A 26,872-nucleotide genomic window follows, 5' to 3' on the forward strand; every position below is an offset into this window, starting at 1 on the left:
AGAACTTGGGGTTACCTCTAGAACTCTTGGAGGCCCTCGGCTTTAACCTTTGATTTTCCTAGTAGAAGATAATGCTGCATTCAGAGATCATAGGATAGAAGAGAAGTTGGTGGTAATTCTAACTGTCTCATGTAGAGATGAGGAAAGTGAGACCCAGAGAGGGAAACTGACAGGCCCTACGTTTGTGGTTGTTGAGTTGTTTCAGTCGTGTCTGACTCTGCAACCCCACTGGAGGTTTTCTTGGCCAAGATACTAGAGTGGTTGGCCATTTCCTTCTCCGGCTCATTTGACAGATGAGGAAACTGAGGCAAACAGGATTAGGTGACTTGCCCAGGGTCACACAGCTAATAAGTGTGTGAGGCAGGATTTGAACTCAGGTCCTCTTGACTGCAGGGCCTGCTCTTGCCATCTAACTGTCCTACAGTGGGAGTAAGTGGAATTTGAACTCAGGCCTTCTAACTCTAAGTCCTAAACCCATGTACTGCTATACTATGCTGACAATCAGGCTTGCTTCCTTCCCCTTTTGCCCCCAAGCAATAAATAGGTACAGTTAGAAAGATGTATAGATTGCTACAGACAGATATAGATAGAGGAGCATGTGTTATCTGTGTGGATATCTGCAAGGGTCATATATGAGGGCAGTATACAGAAAAAGAACTGGGCTTGGCATTAGTGAAGACTGTATTCAAATCCCATCTTTGACATTAAATATCAATCTATCGATCAGTCCATCAGAAAACATTTATGAAGGCATGGGTGGGGGGAGGTGCAGTGCAACCAAGATAAAATGAATAATAATCCCTGCCCTCAAGGAGCTTAACATCGGTCTGGGGAGACAATCATTACACTTACAAGTACATACGAAAGGTGCTAAGAACAAAACAAGAATGGATTTTTGAGCTCATCTATTTGGAAATTCCCTCCAATCATTCAGATGGCAGCCCAGCTCTGCCCCACCACTTCTGTGACTCTCGTGCATGCCATATCCATCACAAAGGCCTACTCCAGTGCCTCTCTGGGGCCTGGTAACCCTGTGTTCTCAAAGGTGATGTCAGCAAAACGTCCTTTCTGAAGAGTTCTGCCATGCAGGAAAGGCTTTGAAAATGGTGCCAATGGCAGCCTGAGACTGCTTTCCAAGGACCAGCCTTGCAGAGAACCTGTAGGCTGGGCACCGGGTTATGAGCTCTTTTTGGCCATGGAAACCCATATCATAAAGAAAAATAAATAGAAAGTAAATAGTAATTTTGGTGGAGTTGAGAATAGTTAAGACACTATTAACTGAAGGTAGGGGGATGTGATCATAGACAAATTCACCTCGCCTTTCTCAGTTTGTTCATCTGTGATATAGGGATAATGGTGTCTAGTACCTACCTCTCAGGACTACCAGGATCAAAATCAGATGATGTATATCAAGTGTTTTGGAAACTTGTAAATGCTCTATGAGCCATCAGAAGTGTTAATATAATAGCAAGAGTCAGCACGGTGGAGAACTAGCCTTGGAGTGGGGGAGACCTTGGGTGGGTGACCCTATCTTGTCATTCCATCTCTTGGTGCCCCAGGCAAGTCTCTGAGAAGGTGGAGCCCAGAGGGCAGGGGCTGCAATGGTGGAGGCTGTGGGCTCAGCCAAAAATACAAGAGACTATATAACCTCGAGTGCACCTGGTGTGGCTGGGCCAGAGAGGCCAGGATGTATATTCTTAGTCTGTGTCAACATGGCACAGAGGGGTGGGGTGGCCTTGTAGAACAGCAGGGACATTTTCCGTCCCCAGCAGCCTACACCCTCCTGAGCAGTCCAGGACTGGCCCTGCTATTCTGGTTTGCCCTAGTTTCCTCCTGTCTCTGAGGTGTCTAAACGGGCAGCCACAGGGACCCGGAGAGCTTTGAAAGCCATGCTCCCCTTGGTCTTGTCAGTGGGACCCCAAACTTTGTATATTACTCTACAACACCCCCCACAACATACACTCACCACACACCTACACATACACACCACACACACACCAGGCACATATATACATACCATACACATACACACATATCTATACACCACACAATGCACACATATACATACACCACACACACTATACACCACACACCTATACATACATACCACATGCATATACACACACTATACAATATGCATACACCACACACACACACACACACCCCCAGCCCTTCTACCCTCCCCAGATTAATTCCATTAAAGTCTTTAGCCAGAGCAGCAGATCTCTTCTATTCTTTGCTCTTAAGTCCTGCCCTGTTCTCTGTGACTAGCAAGGCTGGCTGGCTTTTTAAAAACTCTGTAGCAATTTATTGCCACCAAATCCAGGCTAGATAATTTCTAAAGTCAGAAAACATGACTCAGGTTTGGAACTCTTCCAGGCCAAGGGAAGAATAAAAACTTCCCTGGTTCTCTTCCTAGTTGGGTGCATAAACAAACCTACCCCCCCCCCCCGGGGGTAGAGGGGGGAGGGCAGGCATTAGGAGTCTCTCCTGGGCTGACTGAATATGGATAGAATGAAGCATACTTGGGACAGACGATGGCTTGCCAATATACTTCAATTTTGATCCAGAAAGTTTCCCAGGCATTGGCCAGAGATTTCCCACTTTATTGACTCCATCATCAGAGCAACCTTCCCTACCCCCAACCCCATCCCATCAATGACCTCATATTTCCTTTGCGTATTTTTGGCATACATTTATTTCTGCACATGTTGCCTCCCCCACCAGAAGGTGAGCTCCTTCAGGGTGCTAAATGTTTTGTTTTGTTTTGTTTTTTGTCTCTGAATCCATGTTGACAAGTGTTTATTATGCACCTCCTTTGTGCCAGCCAGGTGTGGATCTCAGTATTCCCAAGTATTCTGAATGATCACCTGCTGGGAATCCCCTGCATCTAGCATATACAAGCACAGATTGACTGGTTGATCAACTGAAATGAGTCCAGGCATAGAGAAACAAGCCAGCTACTTAAGACATGATTCTCAATCTAGGCCACTTGGGATTTATTTTAAAATGAAGGCCAGACAATGACTTAATTACCACCCCCAAATTGGTCCTATACTGTCAGTAACTCAGAGCTCAGGGGCTAACAGGAAGCTTTCCAGTTGAAACTGGAGTTGAGGACATCTGGTTCTCCCTGGACCTGCCCTCTGTCATGTGTCCCTACCCTGTTCCAGCTGCAGCAAGTGTTAGGATCCTTTTTTTTTTTTAATATCATAGACCTTTTCTCAGCAGAATGTTTTTAGATGCACAAAATACATAGGATTACAACAAAGGAAACAAAAGATTAGTGAAAATAAAGATGTATTTTTTTCCATCCAAATTTATAGCCTCCTTGAAATCTAAGGAGTCCATGGATGCCAGGTTAAGAACTCCTAATCTATACATTCCCTATCCAGTTCAGCATGGTATAGCAAAGAGTATTTGTCTTAGAGTCAGGAAGGACCTTGGGTTTGAATTCCAGGTTAAACACTTATTAGCTGTATAACTCAACGGAAGAGGTATTTCCCACATGTGGTGAGGCCCTCCAGGTACTTCTGTTTGTGGATAATATTACACTGACTGTCAAGCCCCAGAACATTACAGGGATTCCTCAGTAAGAGCCATGACTATACCAAAGAGATTGGCCCGACAAGCTATTAATGGAAAACTAAGTGGATGAAAATGCCTGTTCTCCAGACTAAGACATCCGCTTGGATGCCTAATTAGTGCATATGTTCCTCTGTCTTCCAGGGGCACTGAAGGTAGATAATGAGTTGGTCCCAAAATTGAACAGGATCCAGAAGACTAGGCTGGATGGCACTTGGGAAGTTAGCCTGTAGTTTTAACTATCTCAAACTACTTACTGATACAATGAATCATTATTTCAACAGAAATGTACTCCCAGTGATGCCCAATAGCTGTGAATCTTAGAAGAATTGTAGAAGAATCAACATTGCTAGTGACACAAAGGGAAATGAAAAGATGCATGGTGGGCACGGTGTAGGCTGAAGCCAATTTCAGGAATGACCTCTGTGCAAGAAGTTGGGTTAAAAATAAACATATGTGCATATATATATATATACACATATATTATATATATATATTGTGTGTGTGTGTGTGTGTGTGTGTGTATGTGTATGTGTAATTAGTAAAGATGTTCAGGTCATGTAGTGAGAACAAGGTTTGGGTATAGAGAGACAACTCAAATGCTACCCAGGTGCTCATGGAACACACACACACACACACACACACACACACACACACACACACACACAATCTAGGACAAGGTCTCAAATACATTGGGTAGATCTTACATGGAAGATTTGTGAGAGAAGATAGGCAATCATCACATAGAATGAGAAAGCATGGGTCTGTTGGGATCTGTGCTGATGGAGGGAAAACTTGTATCAGTGAGATCACAGGTCCACTGAAGAAAATCTGTACAGAGAAATACCATCCTATTCTCTGATTATTTAACAGTATTTAATACCACTAACATAGTAAGAATTTGTTGAATGCCTACTGTGTACAAGACTGTTCATTGCGGAAAATACAAAGACCGACGACAACACTGGCTGGCTAACAAGGACAATGTTTTGCTCATCAATTGTTTAATGTGCTCATAAGGCATGCCTATAGCTGATCTCTCTAATCAGTAAATGCTTGTTGGCAAGGATGTGGTCTTCTTATTTATTTTGGATCCCATTCACTACCTAACATGCATATTTTGAAATATCCTCACTTGCTAATATCTCCCACTTCAGTGGCTTTGGAAAATATCATGGTGGTTGGGAGTGGGGGTGATGTCATCTGATAACCGAGCAGATGACTGCCATCCACTTCTGGTAACTCATTAGCATAATGCCTTTGCACTTGTTAAGCACTTAGTAAATACTTTATTCATCCATTCATTCGTGCACAAATATTATCACTGAAGGCATCCAGAAAGCATTGCTGAGGAAGTCTTGGGCAAGAAACCTGAAGACCTTCAGGACACAAGTGGTTTTTTCATTATTGATGCTGACTGAAGGCTTCAAGAGAAAGGAAGGTTTGGCAAGTGAAGAGCTGATGAAGAAGATGGTGTTTGGGAATGGGATTTGAATATCTGGATCCTGATTTAAAAGATAGGAGGAATACTGGGTAACTGGTCAGGAACAGAGTATACCTTACAAGAGCTGCTAAGAAGGTATTTGCCTAGTGTCATAGAACTCTAATCTATGCTTTCAGCTGAAAAGGAAGGGGAACAGGGAAAATTGCCTACATGTGTCCAACAAGCTGGACACCACAGAGAATAGATATGATGCTGGAAGAATAGCAAGAGATACCCCCAAACTCACAGGAGACAAAATTGAAGGAAGGAATCAGGAGTTAATCCCATGGCCTCAGAAATCTGTACCCATATGTATCAAATACGGCTTAGAAATCATAGTAAATTAGAGATCTTTGTTGACATCATTCTGACTTGACAGGATGAGACATCTGACTGATGTGGATGACCTGTATCATTCTTCAGAATAATTTTCTTTACAAGCCACACTGTGTCCCTCATCTATGGGTATACCTTTGCCTGAGCCTGGCAGTGTGCATTGGTAATGGTGAGAAGGGTGAGGTAGGAGTCCAGTGTGTGTGTGTCCTATTTGTGACTAAGAAATGAGAGTTCTCCATATAACTGTAGACTGAACCAACTAGGGGACATGAAGGCTGCTTCCCATAGTTGGTGACAATATTTCCTACACTGAACATGTGATGCTACTTTCTGAAGTACACATCATTTTCTTGAAATCAGGACTGTCCTGTAAAACCTGTGAGGTCTGGTCCCAAGGAGAAACAAAAGGCTCCCTGTTCAAAAATAACTCCCTCACACATTTCAGGACCTGGAGACTGATTTAGGTTAACAAACTGCACTTTCAGAAGACAGCTGCAGAGATTGGGGGAAGGGGCAGGGGGATTATCATGTGCATCTCAGCAATCAATTGTTGTAATCAGATCTACACAGGGTGAAATCAGCCACAGTGAAAGAGAAATTAATTAGGGTAGGCAGAGAGAAAGTGGAGAACTATACCAGGATGGGGCAGATTTCTTTTTTGTGACCTGTTTTGTGGATTCCCCATGCCAACTTCTTCTCTGTCTTTATTGTGGACCCTCATAGATTTTGCTGGAAACTATGCCAACTCCCTGGCCTGTTCCACTTTTTCCTTCTTCACCTCTCCTTCATCCTATCCTACAGCGGCAATGGCCTCCAATATCCCAATGTTGCCATCGCAGTTTTTAAACATACGTTACTTTGTGCCCTAGGTATAATAAATATGTTGGTCCTAGTGTCCAACATATAGGTATCTCCAAAGTGGGGAGATATCATGGAGGGAGGGGAAATAATACTGGATTTGGAGTCAGAGTACCTGTGTTCTCTGATGACAGAAGGTAGAGCTACTCAATTTTTATTGTGCTGTTGTCTTCTTGACAAAAGAGAAAGATATTTGGTCTGGAAAGTGCAAAACAAAAATGGCAAAGAAGGAAATGACACCTAAGAGAAGTTGGGGCTTAATGGAACAACCTTACTGAGTTTAAGCCACTGGCTCAGATGCACTGTATCCTTGGGCATTGAAAGAACTGGTGAATGTGACTACTGAATCACTGTTGAGTGACCTTTGAAAAATTAGAGTTACCTGAATGGAGAAAGACAAATGTGGCTGGGATTTTCAAAAAAGGGAGGGAATGGTACCTACAAACTATAGGCCAATGAGCTTGAATTTGATTCCTAGCAAAATTATGGAATATGTTATTAAAGGGATGGTTGATGAAAATCTAGAAAAGGAGGCAGTGATCACAAGGAGCCAAGATGTCTTCATCAAGAATAGGTCATGCCACTATTTGCTTTTTTTTTTCTTCTGTTGTGTTTTGTTTCCTCTTTCTCGTGGTTCCTCCTATTGGTTCTAATTCTTCCTTACAACATCTCTAATGTGAAAATATGTTTAATAGGAATGTATACGTATAGCCTATATCAGATTGTGAGCCATCTTGGGGAGGGAGGTGAGGAGGGAGGGAGAGAAAAATTAAAAACTCAAAAGCTCATGGAAGTGATTATTGACAATTTAAAATAAATTAATTTAAAAAAAAAAGAATAGGTCATGCCAAACTAACCTGATTTCATTTGTTGAAGGGGTTATGGGACAGATAAGTCAGGGGAATGTTGGAGATAAAGTTTACCTAGATTTTTAGCAAAATATGACCACGTCTCTCATGCTACTCTTCTGGAAAAGATAGGAGAAATACAAATAGATCAGGGGAGGGGCCCCTGCAGCCCCAATGCCTTTGACTGAATCCAAACTTCACAGAACAGATTCCCTTAATAGAAGGATTTGTTCTATAAAACTTGTCAAAAGGCCACACTTGAGCACCTAGCAGGCCACATGTGGCTTCGAGGCTGCGGGTTCCCCAGCCCTGCACTAGATGATAGAACAGTTTGGTGAATGGGGCCTGAATGAATGGTAGAACTCAAAGAATATTCATTCATACTTCCTTGTCAGCTTGGATGGAGATATCTTTGCCCTCAAGTATCTCAACCCTGATCTGTCTTTAGGCAAAATGCGGATGATTGCTTATTAGGTGTATTGTAGAGGGATTCTTGTTAGGGGAAAAGAGTGGATTAAGATCACCAGTGAATTTCCTTCCCACTCTGAGATTAAACATCTCTCCTATTGAGGCCAAAAATGTTTTTCACAAAGTAAAGAATTATGTCTAACATTGATATCATGTTGTGTCTACTACAGTTGACTTGCTATATTTCTCATTATGCCTCATTTATCATTATTGAGATGTAGTGCTGAGGTCCAATCAGAACTTTGCTAGGTGAAAGAACATTTTCTTAAGAAATAAATCAAATTGTTATTTTTTAACTTATATGAGTCTCAGTTTCCTTATCTGGACAGTGAAGGAAATGGACTATGATGTCCCTCCCCATTCTAAAGTTCTGTACCTTTCTGCCTAGAATGAAATGTTATTTGTTGACTCATGGATTTATTTCCTTTAAATGTTTCATTGTTTTAAAGCAAAGACTATAATGACCAAATTGACCGTGAATAAGAGATATGAGAATGTACTTCCTTCCCTTCTGTCAAGAAGTGGGAGATTACCATTGAGCACACTCTTTGACTCAGTTGATGTCCTGATTAGGTTTGCTGAACTGCTTTTTCTATTCTTTATTATAAAGGATAATGCTTCTCTGGGTGGGTGAGGGTGAGGGAGATGTTGGGAGATGAAAGAGATGTAAAGTCAAGAAATTTCAATAATATTTTTCAAAGGAAAGATTAAAATCACATTTTGTCCAGATTAGTCACCAGACTCAGTTTTCATTTTAAATTAATATTTATCCACTTACTATTTTTATCATCTAGAGTTTCTTCCCCTTTATACAATGCTAAAAAGCGGTTGCTTTCCCAACAGCTTGGGATGCCTCTTATGGTTATGATAATAACAGCTGACATTTATGCAGCATTTTAGGGTTTGTATACACACCAGTAGGCTAATCCCTTACCAGCTCCTGTGAATATTCTCTAAGTGTGTTCGTGGCTTCTTGGAAATCAGTATTTGCAACAATTCCACAAGGGGCTGCAAGGGTGCTCATTTCAACTTTGGTGAGAGCCCACTAGTGACCCGGGCTTTCTGGACTGTTGCAGCATCTGACTCAATAGAATCACCAGAGGCACGTAACTTGGGCAAAGCCCTCAAAGGGGGCCACTGCACCAACTGAATGAGAAAACAAAAGCTACCATCAGCGTCACAGGGTTCTTTTGGGACTTAAATGTTCAAAATCATTTGTTCAGGAGTTTGGATTGCTTTGCAATTACCAGCTCCTGGAATCTAGAATCGGAAGCAGTTTGATTTTGGCTATTCAAGGATTTCTCTCTGAAACAACAATTATAATTATAATTTACAGGCTAGGATGGGATACATGGAGATGGATTGTAATACACTGGCCACATGGCTTTAACTTCATGATTTGCAAGCAGAGTGAAAGGCTACTATTTCTAGCCCAGGAGTTAAATAAATCATATTTTCAACAGGTAGAGTAAGTACATGAGAAGAAACCTAGCCTTAGAGTCAGAGATCTGGGTTCAAAACTCACGGTGGACACTTACTGTTTGTGTGACCTAGGTAAGTCACTTAACTTCTTCCCTTGGCCTCAGTTTTTTTGTCTACTAAATGAGGGGGTTGGATCAGATACCGCTGGAGATATCTTTCAGCTCTGGTCTTAGAAGCCTAGAACCCCAAACAGAGTAGGGGAAAGGGCACTTGATGTAGAGGTCTGGCTCTGCCACTTACTGGCAGGCAGAGCGACCTTCAGCAAGTCACTTAGTCTCTGCCTCCCTCAGTTTCCTTATCTGGAAAATGGGGCTAACCATACTTGTACTAACTCACAAAGTTGTTAGTACCTAAGGCCGTAAAGTACTTTTGTAACCACTAAGCACAACACTCTTGGAAAGCCCTTTGACCAGGAAATTTAAAATATCCCTTTTGAGTACAATAATTTTTACTACAACAGGCAGGTTTAGAGATTGTTACTATGTCCATTCAAACAGAGCATCTCATCATTGTAGAAGCTGCAATATATTGCTTCAAGCAGTAGTAAATTTCTAGGCTTTTGATATCATGTTATATTTCAAAATACCTTGAGAGAAGAGTCACTGCCAATACACCTATTATACATATATCCCATACACTTTGACACACATTTTTCTTCATTTTTCTTTGACATATTGAGATGAAAATATGCTTTGTTGATGACAATACTCAGGCAAATAAAACTCTAGGGGATCTGGATAAGGCTTTAAAATATAACATGATGGCACAAAGTCTTCTTCTTAAAAATCAAAAGGATAAGAAATTTATCCATTTGGGGGCAGGATAGGAGGGACTATATGGTAGAAGTTTTGGAAGGGCAAAACACATCAGTCAAGGCCTTTTAACATTACTTAAAGCAGCCTTCCGACAGGAGCCATACTCTCCCCAGGGCCCAACCAACTTTTCGGTGGTCACTTAAGCACTTAGAGATGAAGCCTGGACTCTCCCAGGCATCCGGGGCACCATGGCAATGCATTTAGAGAATGCATCGACTTGGGCACCATGAAAGAGGTAGCCATCAACATGGGAGTGGGTATACTTTTTCATTTCCTCTTCAAATAAAAACAGATTAAAGGAGGAACCCAACACGGAACCACTGAGGATTAGATAAAGACATTCAAGCGACAAGAAACACTAGGACTGATCCAAAAGTAAATACCATACAGAGAGAAAAAAAATCTCAACAAAGGGTGGCGGAGACAAGATAGACTATAGCCGTTGAGAGGCGGAGAGTTACGTGTTATACATTTTTCCATGATCGATATACTTTAGGATTTTAGTGCAATGCTAACCTGCGCCTTGTTATTTTGTTTGTTGTCAGTGATGAGATACATAAGCTTTGGGGTTTACCTTTAAAAATTCACATGGGCAATTTCTTCCCCTTTTATTACCTTGTTATATGCTTGGCCTCTAATTCAGGTTAAAAGACAACAGCTCCTCTTAAATATAATACGTTAGCAAACCAATTACTTGTTTGTTGATCACTTGTGCAAAATCATGATTTTAAAAGCTGTATTTCGTGATTTTAAAGATTTTTCAATAATGATTGCAAAACATACTTTCAAAGGGCTTTTTTTTTTCAGGTTAAGATTTAATAATTAGATCAAATCAGATGTTCCAGAGCCCTCTTTATTGCTATGGAATGAGAAATAGAATGAGAAACAGAAACCCCTTTCCCTTTCAGCATGTATCCCCTGTCCCCAGCTATTTGTTTATTTTTTCTCCTATGAAAATAGGTATTTTCCCCTTTGTTTGATTTTTAAATGAAAAGAAAAGATTAATGTTCTGCTTCGAAGCAGCAGCAACAGAAAGAATCCCCCCAGGAAATCAATGACAACATTCTCTTCAGAGATGACAAAAAACATTTCAGGGGGACATTTGATTCAAAGGCAATAGGGGAGGGGGGGGGAGGAGCAGGGGGAGGAAGGTTGTTAGCATTATCGAATGCATTCTAGTCAAGATGCATAACTTAATGCTATCAAGAGCATTAGGAAAAGTTAGTTAGAAAGGGTGTTAAAATTTAATGGCAAGAAAGAAAAGGAAAAAAAAAGTGGGTGCTTAAATCCCACCAGGATAAAAAAAAAATTGCACAAATACCTTCTTCAACATCTGATATATACTCGCCATCACTGAGCATTTCAGGGGTATTGGCTTTACGAACTGCATGATTTAAGTAAACAAGATAAGAATCTGAAAAATGGCCACTTTGGATAGGTCAACAACACATTTCAATGTTATCACAAGTTATTTTTTTTTCTTTTGCAAAGAAGTTAATCCGACAAACAAGGTGTTGTAAGCAAAGCTTTTGTAAAGGATTAGATTGGCTTTTCTTCCATACCTTCATCATCCGACATATCGAGAACTTCATTCATCGTTTCTGGAACATTCATTTTGTGCTTCTCTGTGACCGTCTATCAGAGGGGGAAAAAAAAAAAACAAACCAAGTCACCTCCCCGGTAGCCAAGCCAGACACCTCCATGAGGACATCCATTGCCATGTAAATGTGTCAGATACTGGCTAAAGACCCAAGGTTGTTTTATACGGATGGGCAAGGTGGTGGTGATGATGGGGTGTTCCTTTGGCCACAGAGCTACAGTCAAAGCTAGAAATGTGCTTAACCTTAGCAGATTGGATGGAATCAAAAGTTCTCCCTTGAGTATAGGCCAGTGGTCTTCTGGGCTTGGGGTACAGAATTTGCAGAGAAAAGGAAAAAGGAAAGAGTTTGCTTGCTGGGCAAGTCCAAAGACTCAACAGACTCTAGAGGGTTATTCTAAAAGAGAAGTTTTTAACTTGGAGCCTGTGATCTTGTTTTTAAATATACATTTTATATGTATGTATATATCTTTATACATATATACATACATATATTCACATATATAAAGATATTCAAATATATGTATATGTGTGTATATACACACATACATACATACATACATATATATATATACACACACACACATATAGAAAGAACTGTATTTAAATATAATTATTTTCCTTTGTGATCCTACATATTTAAAAACATTCTGAGGAGTCCATAGCGTCACCAGATTGCCAAAAGGGGTCAATGACTCAAAAGGTTAAGAAAACCTCTCCTAAAGGAAAGACAGCTAAAGAGATATACTTTTTCTTATACTATGTCATGCTGAGGGCATGCCCCTACAGAGCCTCGCTTCTGGCAGACCAAATAGCTAGTCTTTACCTAAGTATATTAAGGGTGTAGGTAGGCTCCATGTAGGCAAAAGAGTCTTTGGTTTTGTTTCCTCCTATCTATATGTTTAATTCACTAGAATTAACCAAATACCACATATTCAAACAATGGATCAACAAGCATTTATTAAGATCTCCTTATGTGCCAGGAACTGTCCTAGGTGATGGGGATGCAAATGCAAAAACTGAACAGACCCTACCCTCAGGGAGCTTCCATTCTATCAGGGAGGAGTGAATTGAGAATTAGACTCAGAAAGACCTGGATTCAAGTCCTGCCTCTGACACTCTCCATCTGCGCGAGAATGATCAAGTCACTTAACCTTTATCTTACTTTCCGTATCTATAAAATGAGGAAAACAATACCTGTCCTGCCTACTTCCACAGGGTTGGTATGAGGCTCAAATAAGATAATTTAGATGAATTGCTATATGGAGGTCAGGTTTTATATAGTTCTAAGATCTATGTTTGCATTTTTCAATTCAATTCAACAAAGTGGGTTCTATAAGGATGTAATCTCTTTCCTCATCAATCAGCCAATAAGCATTTATTACGCTCCTGTTGTGTGCCAGTCACTCATAGAACTGGTAGATTAGCCAAAAAGAGATGAGACATTTACATAAATTATTATGACAGTTAGAATATGATAAATGCCTAGGAGAGGTCTGACGAAGGGGCACAGATTATCTCTGCCCTAAAGTCATCCTCTGGGTCACAATGCTCTTTCTACCTACAGCTGAGGTAACGAACACATTTGTCCAGATCACTGACCCCTCTGAAATAGAGCTCAGAAGTTATGCCGTCTGGGGCTTAGACCATTTAGTGAGTGCTGGTAACTATCCCCTTGGCACTAAATTTTCTAATATGAAAGTTGGTGAGTCACGCCACCTCTGAAGATCAGGAGCATCCAAGGGGATTTGCTGCTGTTACCAGTACTTGAGTTTTAATGGCTCAACTTTTCATTTATACAAATTGGGCTCCTTTTTAAAATGCCAAGACACCGAGGAACTCAATGGTACTAGACCAGGAGCATTTATATTAAAACAAAATAACCTGGGACCAGATGTTAAGTACAGGAGGCTGGGACAGCTTCTTTATTCCTCGGGATGATGAACTGATTAAAAATAATGCAATCATCATACTTAATTAAGGCATCATTTGATGCCTCTGTTTAGGGAGTGATTCTGGAACCACGTGTATCTTTGGCAGGTGAAGCAGACAAGAAACACAGCAAAGGTTATAGACCTTTTAGTACGAAAACCATCGATTCTCAAGTAAATTCTCGAGTACAGTATGATTTGCCAAATTGACATCCCTCTTGACAGCTGCCCATCAAACTGCATAATTGTAGAAAAGGAATTTTCCCTGATCTCCCTCACTGCTAGTGCCTTTCATTCCAATCTATCATATCTCGTTAATTGGCATATGTTTGTGTTTATTAATTTTCTACTGATACTATGTATATTGTATGTGCACTTGTCTCCTCCATGAATTAGAACGTAAGCTCGTTGCAAGTAGATTTTTCATTCTTTGCTCCTGTATCCCCAGCACCTAGCACCGTGCCTGGCACCTCATCGGCACTGTGTGATTGATTTTGTTGATAGAAGCTCCTTGTGGGCAGTATCGCTTTTTCTTTGTATCCCCAGTGTCTGCGATGGACATGCTTATTGATTGTTCAGGTTCCTGAAAAACTCTTGAGTTTGGCAAGCTTTTGTAGTGGGGAAATTTTGGAAAGGACCCGCTTAAAGGTCACCTGTGGCACTGGTGAGGCAGCTGAGTTGTGCTTCTCCCAGTTATGATCACAGGGTCCCCTAGGCTGACTCCAGCCTTGCTGGGAGCTGTGTAAGAAGTGGAAGAGAGTCAAAACACAGGGCTGACAAGGAGGCATCTCAACTCGAAATGAAACCTCAAGTATGACAAAGCGAGACTGAGTTCTAGTCTGCCGCTAAGGGGATGATGTGAGGAAGTCATCTAACTTTTCTGGGGTCTCCTTCCTTTATCATCATGACTTAGCACAGGTTCTTAACAAATGCTTTTTTTCCCCTCACTCAACAATTGCCTTTCATTTATTGATGTTAGTGCCTTTTGGTTTATTTACACCATAATCACTTTCTAATGCCCTCTTCTGTGGAGAATCTTCCCTTGGAACAAAGGAAATCCAGCTAATGCAACATCTATCTGGGTAACCGACTTCCAGAGAGCAAGATTCATGGGGAAGATGTAGAAAAGCAATGGGAAAAAACCTCAATCTGCACAGTGTCATTAAAGATTAATACAACAGTGGAAAAAAAAACATAATTAAATTTGAAGAATAGACAGAACTTGTGAGAATTAGGATTTGTCAGAATACTTTCAAGCCCTCACTACAAAGAGGACTCGGTTTTGGAGTCAAAGCACACCTGCTACCATAATAATGATATCAGCTGAACATGTGGTGCACTGTCAGGCCTATTACAAAGTGCTTTCCACACATGATCTCAAACATGTCCTTTTTCTTCTCTCCTTCTTCCCTCCCTCCCTCCTTCCTTCTCCCTCCCTCCTTCCTTCCTTCCTTCCTTCCTTCCTTCCTTCCTTCCTTCCTTCCTTCCTTCCTTCCTTCCTTCCTTCCTTCCTTCCTTCCTTCCTTCCTTTCCTTCTCCTTCCTTCCTTCTTTCCTTCCTTCCTTCCTTCCTTCCTTCCTTCCTTCCTTCCTTCCTTCCTTCCTTCCTTCCTTCCTTCCTTCCTTCCTTCCTTCCTTCCTTCCTTCCTTCCTTCCTTTCTTCCTTCCTTCTTATTTGACAGTGCTAACCACCTCCTCCATCTGGATACAGTCTTTGTTTTGGGTTTTTGTGGCATTGATCTTGACTGGCTCTCTTCCTACCCACAGCTCAGGACAGAAATGAGGGCTGGACATTTAGATTTGGTGGCCAGCACTGCAAAGAAGCAGGAGCTTCTGAGAGTTGCCTTGAAGCGAATCAGCAAGAGAGTGAAGGATCTTAAGTCTATTTTAGACAAGGATCGGCTGAAAGAGCTGGGGATCATTAGCCTAGACTGATTCTTCCCACTCTCCACCATCTGAGCTTTCATGTCCTGTCTCCTATATGTGGGAGGATCCCAGGACTCAGTCCTGGGCCTTCGTATCTCTCTCTGTCTCTCTCTCCTTTCCTCCCTCCCTCGATGATCATTCATAGATTCAATCTTTTGATGAATAATTCCATTGCTAGTTGCCTTGATTTTTTAGTCACTGGTCTTTGATGACTCTTGAAGAGAGTGAGGCTGCTAACATTGTGCACCTTTGCCTCACTTCGATTCAATTCACACACGAGTCAAGCCATCACCCCCTTGATGTCATTGGTCCTTTCCAAAAACAGAGGACAAACAACAACGATAAACATTTACCTAGCATTTACCATGTGCTAGGCACTGTACTAAGTGTTGACTCACAAAATCACAAAAGTTTAGAGTTAGAAGGGATGTCAGTGGCCACCTAATCCAGTCTACACCTGAAAGGAGTGCTCACCACATGGACAGTCTTACTTGAAGACCTCCAAGGAGGGGGAATGCACCCATTTCCTAGGCAGCCCATTCCAGGTTGGGGCAGCTCTCATTGTTAGAAAGCTCTTCCTGACATCAAGCCTAAATTTGCCTCATTGCACCTTTCACCCAATGCTTTTGGTTCTTCCTTATGGCCCAAACAAAACCAGTCAAATCCATTTTTAACATGGCAGCCCTCTAGCTGCCTGAAGACAGCTCTTGGGTTTCTCTCCTTCTCACCCCCATCCCCCCTGCCCTGAGTCTTTTCTCTAGGACAATCATCGCCAGCTCTTTTAGCCAATCTTTATATGAAATAGACTTAAGATCCTTCACTCTCTTGCTGATTCTCTTCAAGGCAACTCTCAGAAGCTCCTGCTTCTTTGCAGTGCTAGCCACCAAATTGAAATGTCCAGCCCTCATTTCTGTCCTGAGCTCCAGTTCTACTCTCCAGCTGCCTGACAGACATCTCCACCTGGATGTCTACGAGGAGCAGGGATTGGACTTGGGTGATTTCAGTGGTATAGGGGATTCCCAGGTGAGAATAGTTATTCTACCAATGCAGGTTGGCACCTTTTCTTTGACTTAATCTTAGAGAGTTCCCTAAAACATTGGGAAATTAAATGACTTGCTCAGGGTCACTACTGTGTCCGAGATTGGGCTTGAACCTATGCTTTCCTGGCTATGAGGACAGCTCTCTATCCACCATCCACACTGTCTCCCAGATGTGCAAGAGGTATCTCAAAATCAATGTCCAAAATGGAGCTCATCACCTTAGCTTCCTAACGTCACGTCTATTTCTAATTCTCCCAGTTTTGGTGAGGGCACCAATATTTTTCTTGTCTCTCAAGTCTGCAACCCCGGCATCATCTTTAACCCTTTACTCTGACTCATCTCCTGTAGTCTCCCAGTTGCTAATGACTTGTGGAGTCTGCCTTTGCGGGGTAGAATCTTGAATTGTCTCCTTTTCTCCACACATGCCATAATAACCTTTCAACCCCATTTGCTCGGGTTTTGTTGTAGCCTGCTAATTTGTCAATTGATAAGCATCTATTAAGCACCTACTATGTGCCAGGCACTGTGTTACATGCTGGGGACACCTAGGAAGGCAAAAGTGAGCCCCCCCCCCAAGCTGTCTTTAAACCTCAGCCCTGGTGCCATCTCCTTCAGGACACCTGTCCAGTGGTTAGCTCCCTCCTCCCCTTGCCCCCAAATAACTTCAGATTTCTTTGTATATACCCTGTACCTACGTGTGAGTATGTTATATTATATCCCTCAGTAGAATGTAAACTTCTCATGAGTGGGGAGGAGCATCTTTTGCTTGTATGTATACTGTAAGCACTTAAATGCTTATAGATGATCGATTAATGTCACCTATGCTAGATTAGCTTGAAGGATTTCGGATATATTCTTTCCATTAATAGTGAATGTGTCTGTCTTAGGTTTATACCCTTTGCCTAAACGGGGGTTCTGAAACTTTCTTGTGTTATGGACCTCCTTGGCAGCCTAGTGAAGCATATGGACTTCTCCTCAGAATGATGTTTGTTGCCTAATTCATAATTGAAGGAAATGCTAAATCAGTTAAGAGATGATTAGTAAATAAAAATGGATTTTTTCCCCCATTCAGGTTCACAAAACCTCTGACATCTCTTTATGGACAAGGTTCTATGGATCTTTGCTTGTTAAGATCCCCTGCTTGAAATTAAAAAGCAAAAGGTATCCTGGGCACTGACGCCCTTTCTGTTGCATTCAAACGTCAAATCCCATCTTCTAGAAATGTCATCAGTTCACAAGATTGGTCCAAAAGGAAAAAGCCATCAATTCTCTTGATGTCTGAGAATGAAGTGGACCAGCTACTGTGTACACTGTACTACTTTTTGTCAGGGGGTCTGAGTCAGGCAGACCTTTCTCCATCCCCTATGGCTCTTGCAGCAAATCTGCAGCTACTCCCCATGGCACTGGCTTCTACACTTGCCTCCCAGATATCAAAGAAACATTGGGGAATTTTGTGAGAGGCAAGGAGCCTCAGGAAAAGTCATTAGGTAGAAATTGAAAGACATCCTAGTCTTTTATAGGAAGAATAATGTCCTTGAGATCTGATTCTATTTCTTTGATGACTCTGTTCTCTCTGCCACATTTAAATAGGAGCCATCCAAGGTGCAGATCAACGTACTTCAGCTCTCCATCATTTTTGGAGAGTTAACAATTTTTTTTGTTCTTTAAATTCCATATATCTTTCTCTAGCTCTCCTAAAAGTGCTATATGGCATAACTTCCCCTTTCAGATGGAAGTGATTTCAAATTAACTTGAAAATTTTATGTCTCCCTTGAGGTAGAGGAAGATATACTAGGATGTCACAGATCTGGGGATGGGAGGGTTTGACAATTCATGGATAATTATTGGTATTTATAATGATGCTCTACCTTTTACAAAACACGCTGCATCCATCACTGGCCAGTAGAAGAAACACTGAGTCAGAAAACCTAGATTTAAATCCTTCCTCTGACACTAACCGTGTAACCTTGGGTAATTTGCTAAAACCTTAATTAAGTAAATACTTAATTACGTAAAGGTGAATGCTATTCATTCTTTATTATGGCACATTGGCTAGAACTTTCAACTGGGAGCCAGGAAGACCTAAGTTTACTTCCCACCTTAGACTTTTACACTCTTGGATCCTGAGCAATTCACTTTGCCTCAGTTTTCTTATCTGTAAAATGGGAAGAATAATGGAACCTTCTTCCTAGAGCTGTTGTGAAGACAAAATGTTAAGATCTGTAAAGCATTTTGCAAGTCCTCAGATATTATAAAAATGTTAGCCACTTCCATTATAAGTTTATAGATCAGAAATGTGTCTTTGACCCAACCCTTACCCCTTCCACCCAGTGTCCTCTGAGCAGACCATATATATCTATTACGTGAAGTAACTGAGTCATCATGAGTAGCCCAGGGCGCTCACATGTCACTGGCCTCAGCCACCTGTCCAAGAAACAATAGTTACCCTTTAGTACCTGATGCCTCAGCACTGGAGTCAGGCTTTCCACAAAGCCACGGCTGAATTTGGAGGCTTTAGACCTTTGACCATGCCCTTTTCTCTGGGGCACTCTTTTGGCAAGGAGAGATGGTTAATGAGTGGTGATGATATGGACAGATACACTGGGATGTTGGGGTGTGAGCCTGGCTCACTCCCTTATAAAACTTCTAGTGATAACGTTTCAGAAACATTTGGACAGAAGAGAGGGTCTTTAAAAAATGAAACCAAAACAACAACAGGTGTGTATGTGTGTGTGTGTGTGTGTGTGTGTGTGTGTGTGTGTGTGTGTGCACGCGCGCATGCATGTTTCTCTCTCTCTTTTTCTCTTCTCTCTGTCTCTCTGTTTCTCTCTGTCTCTCTGTTTCTCTCTCTCTCTCTCTCTCTCTCTCTCTCTCTCTCTCTCTCTCTCTCTCTCTCTCCCTCCCTCCTCCCTCCCTTCCTCCTCCTCTCCTCTCCTCTCCTCTCCTCTCCTCTCCTCTCCTCTCCTCTCCTCTCCTCTCCTCTCCTCTCCTCTCCTCTCCTCTCCTCTCCTCTCCTCTCCTCTCCTCTCCTCTCCTCTCCTCTCCTCTCTCTCCTCTCCTCTCCTCTCCTCCTCTCCTCTCTCCTCTCCTCTTCTCTCCTCTCCTCTCCTCTCTCTCCCTCTGTCTTTCGGTCTCTGTCTCTCTCTTTCTCATAACATTTTCACAAAAAGGCCAACAGCTCTATTATATGCTCTGTGAGCTTTATAAGCCCTTTCTCTACAAAGCAAAATATTTATTGATTTGTCAATCACAAGACCATTCTCTTGCCACCAGCAAGCTTGCTCTCCAGTTAATAAAAGCTCAAGAGAAATCTAGCCTAGATACTCAGCTGACCCAATGTGACAAACCTCCCCAACTTACTTCTTTCACTAGGTGCGTGGGAATGAGGGGCAGGGAAAGGAATAAGTATTTGTTCGCACTAACTGCCAGTCCTGTGCTAAGAGATTTTATAAAGATTGTTTCTTTTGATCCTCACAACAACCCTGAGAGGGAGGTGCTATTATTATCTCCATTTTACAGTTGAGGAAATTGAGGCAAACAGGGTTAAGTGACTTGCCCAGGGTCACAGAGCTGGGTCCAAGGCTGGATTTGAACTCAGGTTTTCTTGACTCCAGGCCCAGCACTCCGTGGACTATGGTACCCCCAACTGCCTCCCTCATTCCTCCTTTGGGAATATGAGGGAAGTATGAAGGAAGTAGATGTAATTAGTATCTATGCAGATTTTGGGTTTCTTTTTTTTAAAGGTTTTTAGTTTTGTAACCAAACATGTGACTTCTTTGGTAGGGAGCTACTGGTAAGGAGCTCAAGCAGCCACCACTTACTAAGCTCTTGCTATTTATCTGTGCTGGAGATGCTAAGGAAAAAGAACACCAAAACCCTGTGGTCCCTTCCTCAAAGGAACTCATGTTTTAATGGCAGAAACAATATGTAAATAAGTATACACACAAGATTAGTATGATGCAAGGTATGGCAGCTGAACAGGCAAAGGCTCCTGTAGAAGGTGAGTCTTTCAGGATTCCAAGGAAGCCAGGAGGCAGAGGGAGGAGGGATGGGAGGACACAGGGCAAGGAACAGAGTTGGGAAGAGGGGCCTGGGTGAGCAAGGTTAGTGCCTCTGGATTGCGGGGGGAAGGAAAGTGTAGGAACTCCGGAGACAGGTCATGAAAGGGCTTTAAAAGCCAAACAGAGGGTTTTATATTTGGTCCTGGAGGGAATAGGGAGCCAATGATGTTTGCGCTGGTGCGCTGGAGATGGCTGTCCCATCTCACAGAGCCAATTGTTAAATTTCAAATGTGAGCATTTACACCCGGGAAAATAGCAAACACTACAGGTGAGGGCTTGAGTCATTGCCTTCCTGCTTGTCTAGACTTAAGAAAGTGATGGAGAAAATGTAGATTAAACTAAAAGTGTGTTGGAAAAGTTTTCTTGGTGGGAAGATACCCCTGAAAGGGTGTGTATTTTGGGCTGGAGGGAAGGTGACAGGATGAGGGAAGGATGGGTAATGCCCTCTACCAATGTCAGGCTGCACCTGCTCTGCAACTTAGAATCGCAGAGAACTGGCTGCAATGCAGAAAGACTCTCAGGGTCACAGAGTCGGTCTATGTCAGAGGCAGGACTTGAACCCAGGTCTCCCTCACTCTGAGACTAGCTCTCTATTCCCTATACCATTCTGCATAGCACTATAAAGTCAGAAATGTGGATGTGAATGTGGATGTATGCACGCAAGTGTATATCCAATAAGTATAACCTATATGTACACACATACATACATATATGTATGTGGTTGTTTAGTCCTTGCTGTGTTGTGTCCAACTCTCCTTGACTCCATTTGGGGCTTTCTTGGCAGAGATACTGGAGTGGTTGGCCATTTCTTTCTCCAGCTCATTTTACAGATGAGGAAACTGAGGCACACAGGGTTGAGGGACTTGCCCAGGGTCAGGTAGCTAGTAAGTGTCTGAGTTAGGATTTGAACTCAGCTCTTCCTGATTCCAGGCCCAGCACTCTATCCACTGTGCCATCTAGCTGCTTAATAACCTATATGTATATACATTTATGTATTTGAATGCATATTAAACTGGATACTAGGTAATTGAAAGAATAATAATGAGTCTCTTAGCATTCTGTGTCAGTATCTCATCTTTCTCCATTGAGTGTAGGGACAGTCCTCATTCAATGGGATCGTCTAAGTCCTAGGCCTGGCAAACTTCACATCGGGACATTCATGCCAACGCTTATCATGAGTATCTGAGCCTTTGCCCTGCCCCGTGGCTGCCCAGCACTTAGCTCTGCTCCCAGGAGATGCTTAATAAGTGTTTGCTGGATTTGAATAGAGCTCTGATGGATCTCGAGAGGCCAGGGGTGCTAGTGGTCTGGCTGTCTCCTGGAAGAGCATCAGCTTTCTTCTTTCAGCCCTGAAGGGCAAATTGAGTGGGGAGAGGTGCCATGAGGTGACTTAGATCTGATGCAAGGGGAAGCACACCCAAACAAAACTTCTGAACTATCTGAACTAGCCAGGACCTAGGGGAGACAGTATGGCCCAGTGGAAAGAGCCCTGGCTCCAGACTTAGATAAGGTGGGTTCACAGTTTGCTTCTGAAGGTCCTTTCCAGCTCTGAAGCTATTAGTCTAGTCCCTTCATCTCCCTGGGCTTCAGTTTCCTGATCTGTAAAGTAAGGGGTTTTTACTAGAAGCCTTTCTGGATTGAAATCTATGATTCTCATAACAAAGAAGTAGTGAGTTCTCCATCTTAAAGTCAAGATGGAATGACCCCTTGGTGTGTAGATTGTAGGAGGGACCTAGTACTTAGCATAGTCAGTGCCTGGCATATAGTAGGTGCCTCATAAATGTTTATTGAGTGAGTGGGAGTAGGGGATCTCTTAGGTGCCTGCTAATCCTGAGTTTCTGTGATTTTGTGAGTGTTGCATCAGCTCTCCAATGTCAACTTTCTAGAATTTGGATGGGGCAGCTAGGTGACTCAGTGGTTAGAGCACCGGGGGTGGAGTCAGGAAGACTCATCTTCCTGAGATCAAATCCGGTCTCAGATACCAGCTCTGTGACCCTGGGAAGATCGTGTAAGTCTGTTTGCCTCAATTTCCCCATCTGTAAAATAAGCTGGAGAAGGAAATGCCAAACCACTCTCGTATCTTGGCCAAGAAAACCCTAAATGGGGTCACAAAATGTCAGACACAACTGAAAATGACTGAACAACAAAGAATTTGGGTGACAAATCAAAAGTCTATTTTACCAGGTTTTTGGAAGACGAAACATCAGTCAATGAGTTCTGAAAATACCATTAGGAAAACAGGAGTGTACTTACAATTGTTGTCGTGGTCTCTTCCGTCACTACCTTTAAGGTGTCGACCACAGAGATGTAGCCAAGCCTCTTAGCAATGGCTAGTGCCGTGTTTCCATTCTAGCAAGGGAAAAACATCAGGAAGGTGTCAGAGAAGAATCCCAACTTAATTTCACCAAAGCAAGTTTAGCCGCATAAGTCAGGCAGCAGATATTGGAAGAAAGGATCCTGGCTTAAAGTCAGAAAACCTGGTTTCAAGTTCCAGGCTGGCTGTGTGACTGTGGTTACTGTTGGACTTTAGATTCCTTATCTGTAGAAGGGGATGATGAGAATATAAGTACACTACTATTCTTATAGGGTTGTTGGAAGGCATGTACTCTGTGTTTTACTAATGGCTATAAACTAACAATTATGTTATTATTGCTCATAATAGCACGGCAGCAGGGCAGAATAGATAGTAGTCTTGGAGTCAGGAAGGTGTGGATTCGAGTTTTGTCTGCCACATGCTGGCTGAGTGACTTTGGGCAATACACTTAACTTTCCAGTGCCCTTGGGCGACTCTCAAAGCTGAAGAGAAGATGCCAACTCTAAATGGTGGAGGGAGTTTCCTTATCCAGGATTTCCATCTATCATGAAATCATAGATCTCATCTTTAAAAATTAGTCAAAAAGTTCCTTATAATTATTGCATCACATCATTAAAATTATTATTATAAATGTGGAATAAATCCCATTTCCTTAGCACTTTAAGCTTTATAAAGAAGTTTCTTCTTGACTCTGTGAGGCAGATAATGCATTAATAATAATGCATTATCTAGCATTTTTATAGTGCTTTAAGCTTTGTAAAGGGCTTTTCAAGGATTATATATTTTATATTAACAACAACCCAGGGAGGTAGGGGGTATTATTATTTCTATTTTACAGATAAGGAAACTGGGGTTGAAAAAGATGTGTCTTCTTTAGTGCTACAGAGCTAGGAAGTGTCTGAGGTAAGATTTGAATTCATCTCCCTGACTCCAGGTCTAGCACTATATCCACTGCACTGTTGAGCTACCTCAATGATGCAAGCACTGCCATCATTTTACAGATAAAGAAACAGAAATTCAGAAACTTATCCAGGGTCACACAGCTAGTGAAGATCAGTTAGAACTGGGATTCAAACCCAAGTCTTCTGAACCCAAAGACCATTTTTCTCCCCCATTAGACATCCCTTCAGATCAGGGACCGTCTTTTGTCTTTCCTTGTATCTGTGCTTAGCACAGTGATGTACACAGAGTAGGCATTTGACACATGCTTATGGATGGTGTGATCATGACGATTGCACCATATATTCCATGAGGCAGAATTAGTATTGTCATTGTTACAAAAAAGCATATAGTTAATGATCCTCACGTTTTTTAGCTACCTCAAGGCAGTTTTGCCGATGGTGCTATACTACAAAGGCAGAATTTTTCCTGAAGGAATATTTGAGCAGCATTTTAGGATCGTGCCTTCATTGGGGTACCTATTATAGATTTACGTATTATAGTTTTGCATGTTGCCATGTTTACAAATACTTGCTTAAGACAGGCTCTGTACCTGCTAAAGGGTCACTCAGTATGACTTGAAATCAGTGGGACTGATGGGTGAAAATCCATCTTGTTCTTCCAGTCCCCTCCCTAACCAATCCCTCCTCTCCCCTTTCTGTGGTATTTGTCACAACAGCCTACAGCAGAGCTTGAAACAGGCTTGAACAGCTGTACCAGGAGCCTCACAGACTTGACAGTCTACGTGAGCCTTCCACATGAAACAAGGACACATGTTCTCCCCCCTCACACAGACACACACGTCCCCCTGGCTGGCCATTCAATCAGGTGCTTTTAGACTTCAGGGACCTCATTTCTCTGTAAATGTGAGACTACATTCTTTGACTCATCCCACTGGATCAAGGGCTTCCTCCACTTCTGTTCATGAGAGGCACCAAAGCCATGTGTGAGAGAGATGTCCAAGCCCACGTCCTGCCCCCTTCCCAGACCACAGCTCCCTTCTAGCTTCACTCACCACAGTGAGCTCGTTGGGGGAGGCATTGTTCTGCAGTAAGATGTTGATGATATGGGTGTGGCCCTGCTGGGCTGCCTGGTGGAGGGGTGTGTACCCATTCTGCAGAAGGGATAAAAGAAGGAACATGGGTTACTGCTTGTCCTGCTGTGAGGTCAGTCACTAGCATAGAGGCAGGGGACGGTCCTCACTCACCTTCGTCTTGGCATTGACCTTCGCGAAGTGCTGGAGCAGGAAGTTAACAATCTTGATGTTTCCATAGTGGCAGCCCACGTGGAGGGGTGTGTAGCCCATCTGTGACAGTAAAAAATATGCGGCAATCAGTGGCCACACAGAGCAGCAAATGGTATATGCTGTTGAAACGGGCAGAGAGGCTACTTTCTCAGGCTTTTAAAAACTGGCCTTCTAAAAACCTCATTTTGGATTTGGGGAAAGCACCTGACATCTGTCCAGCGGAACTCCATCCTAGGGGCTGCCCCTGCATTCAGCTATCTGGACAACAGTGTTGGGAGGCATGTGGGGCACATGGGATTGCCTTCCTTTCTACCGCTGAGGGAGTTGAGTAATGGAGAGGTCATGTGGCTTTTCTAAGATCTTAGGATTGGCCAGGGTCAGAGATGAGCTCTTACCCTTATTTCTCAGCCCTGGCTCATTCATTCATCCATCCATCCATCCATTCATTCACTCATTCATTCATTCATTCATTCATTCATTCATTCATTCATTCATTCACAAGTAGGACCAGTCACTTCATCCATCCTCCTCCTTTTTGTTACCATTGTTGTTCAGTCCTGTCTGACACTCCATGACCCTCTTTGGGGTTTTCTTGGCAAAGATACTGGAGTGGTTTGCCATTTCCTTCTCCAGCTCATTTTACAGATGAGGAAACCGAGGCACACAGTGTTAAGGGACTTGCTCAGGGTTACACAGCTGGTAAGTGTCTGAGACCAGATTTGAACTTGAGACGAGTCTTCCTGACTCCAGGCCTGGCACTCCATCCTCTGTGCCATCTAGTTGCTCTCCTTTTACAAATAAGGAAACTGGGTCTCAGGGAGCTAACTGATTTGCCCAAGGTCGCGCAGGTAGTATCTGGGGCTGGGTTGAACTCTGCCTCTGGGCCTTGTAGAAAAAGTGGGCTATAAGCTGGACCTTTCAAACTTGGAAGGATGTGGCTAAGTGGAGAGGGAGGGTAAAACCTTAGGGATTCTGGGAGCCTCAGAGGACCTGGAATCAGAGGAACTGGGTGTGTGTCCTGGTTCTGCTACTGACTATTTGTGTGACCTTCGCATCCCTTCACCTCAGTTTCCTCATTTGTAAAACACCAATGTTGGATGAGATGGTCTCTGAGGTCCCTTGCAGAACTCTGATGTCTGAAGCTTTACATCTGAGGATCACATTGCCCTTTTACCACCTCCCCCCACCCCTAACCAGAGCAATGAGCAACGGTTTAATTCTGCTCTGCTCCCTCAAATCCAAATATTGAGGAAACCCACCCTTGCCACCCCCTTGTCTCTTGCTCAGTGCAAAGTTACACAGAGACTGCACCTAGTAACAGTCCCCAGAAGCTAAATCTCAGATTCACTTTTGTCCTTATTTGTAGAGGAAGCAATAGGCCATTTAGATCAGCCTGTACCTAATCCCCTTTGCAATGTATCTGGCAAACATCTGCTTTCAGGTCACCAATGAAGGCAACCCACCAAGCAATCAATCCATCAATAAACATTTATTAAGTGCTGGGGGAGCCTCTTTTATACCTGAACAGCAAGTTTTCCCTTAAATCAAGCCTCAGTCTTTCTCTTTGCCAACACCCACACGTTCTGTTCTCTGGGGCCAAGAAGAACGAGTCTATTCCCTTCCATAAGCGAGCCTTTCAAATACTTGAAGACAGCTCACAAGACTCCTCCAGCCCAAACACGTACAGTCGCTTCAGCTGAGGCAGGAGTCCAAGGTGCTTCACCACCTCGGTTGTCCTCTGGACACCCTCCGGTTGATCAATATCCTCCCTAAAACACGGCACTGAGAACCGAACACGATCCTCCAGAGGTTGTGGGACTGCTCAGAATACAGTGAGACCATCACCTCCTTAGCCCCAGACGCTCAGCAGATGAGCATATCACTGGGTGGAGGTCCTCACAGGCCCCTGGAGGCGACAAGGTCGTTTGTAGTCAATCTCTCGGG

The 26,872-nt window shown here is 42.7% G+C and overlaps 1 protein-coding gene across 11 annotated transcripts in view; it reads right to left on the minus strand.

Annotated features, from left to right (window-relative positions):
- Positions 1–26,872, minus strand: part of ANK3 (ankyrin 3) — a 725,987-nt gene that overhangs the window by 114,677 nt on the left and 584,438 nt on the right. For 8 of the 11 annotated variants that reach the window (XM_078150719.1, XM_078150720.1, XM_078150722.1 and 5 more), the window contains 5 exons: positions 24,890–24,988; positions 24,698–24,796; positions 22,683–22,778; positions 11,438–11,510; positions 11,197–11,259 (listed from right to left, as the gene is read on the minus strand). In XM_078150719.1, the coding sequence (XP_078006845.1) occupies positions 11,197–11,259; positions 11,438–11,510; positions 22,683–22,778; positions 24,698–24,796; positions 24,890–24,988 (430 nt within the window). The remainder of the gene's footprint in view (positions 1–11,196; positions 11,260–11,437; positions 11,511–22,682; positions 22,779–24,697; positions 24,797–24,889; positions 24,989–26,872) is intronic. The other 3 variants (XM_078150723.1, XM_078150724.1, XM_020998208.2) reach the window with 1 other exon arrangement.

This window comes from Phascolarctos cinereus, unplaced genomic scaffold (genome assembly GCF_003287225.1).
Source record: "Phascolarctos cinereus isolate Bilbo 61053 unplaced genomic scaffold, phaCin_HiC Scaffold_3;HRSCAF=262, whole genome shotgun sequence".
Classification (NCBI taxonomy): domain Eukaryota; kingdom Metazoa; phylum Chordata; class Mammalia; order Diprotodontia; family Phascolarctidae; genus Phascolarctos; species Phascolarctos cinereus.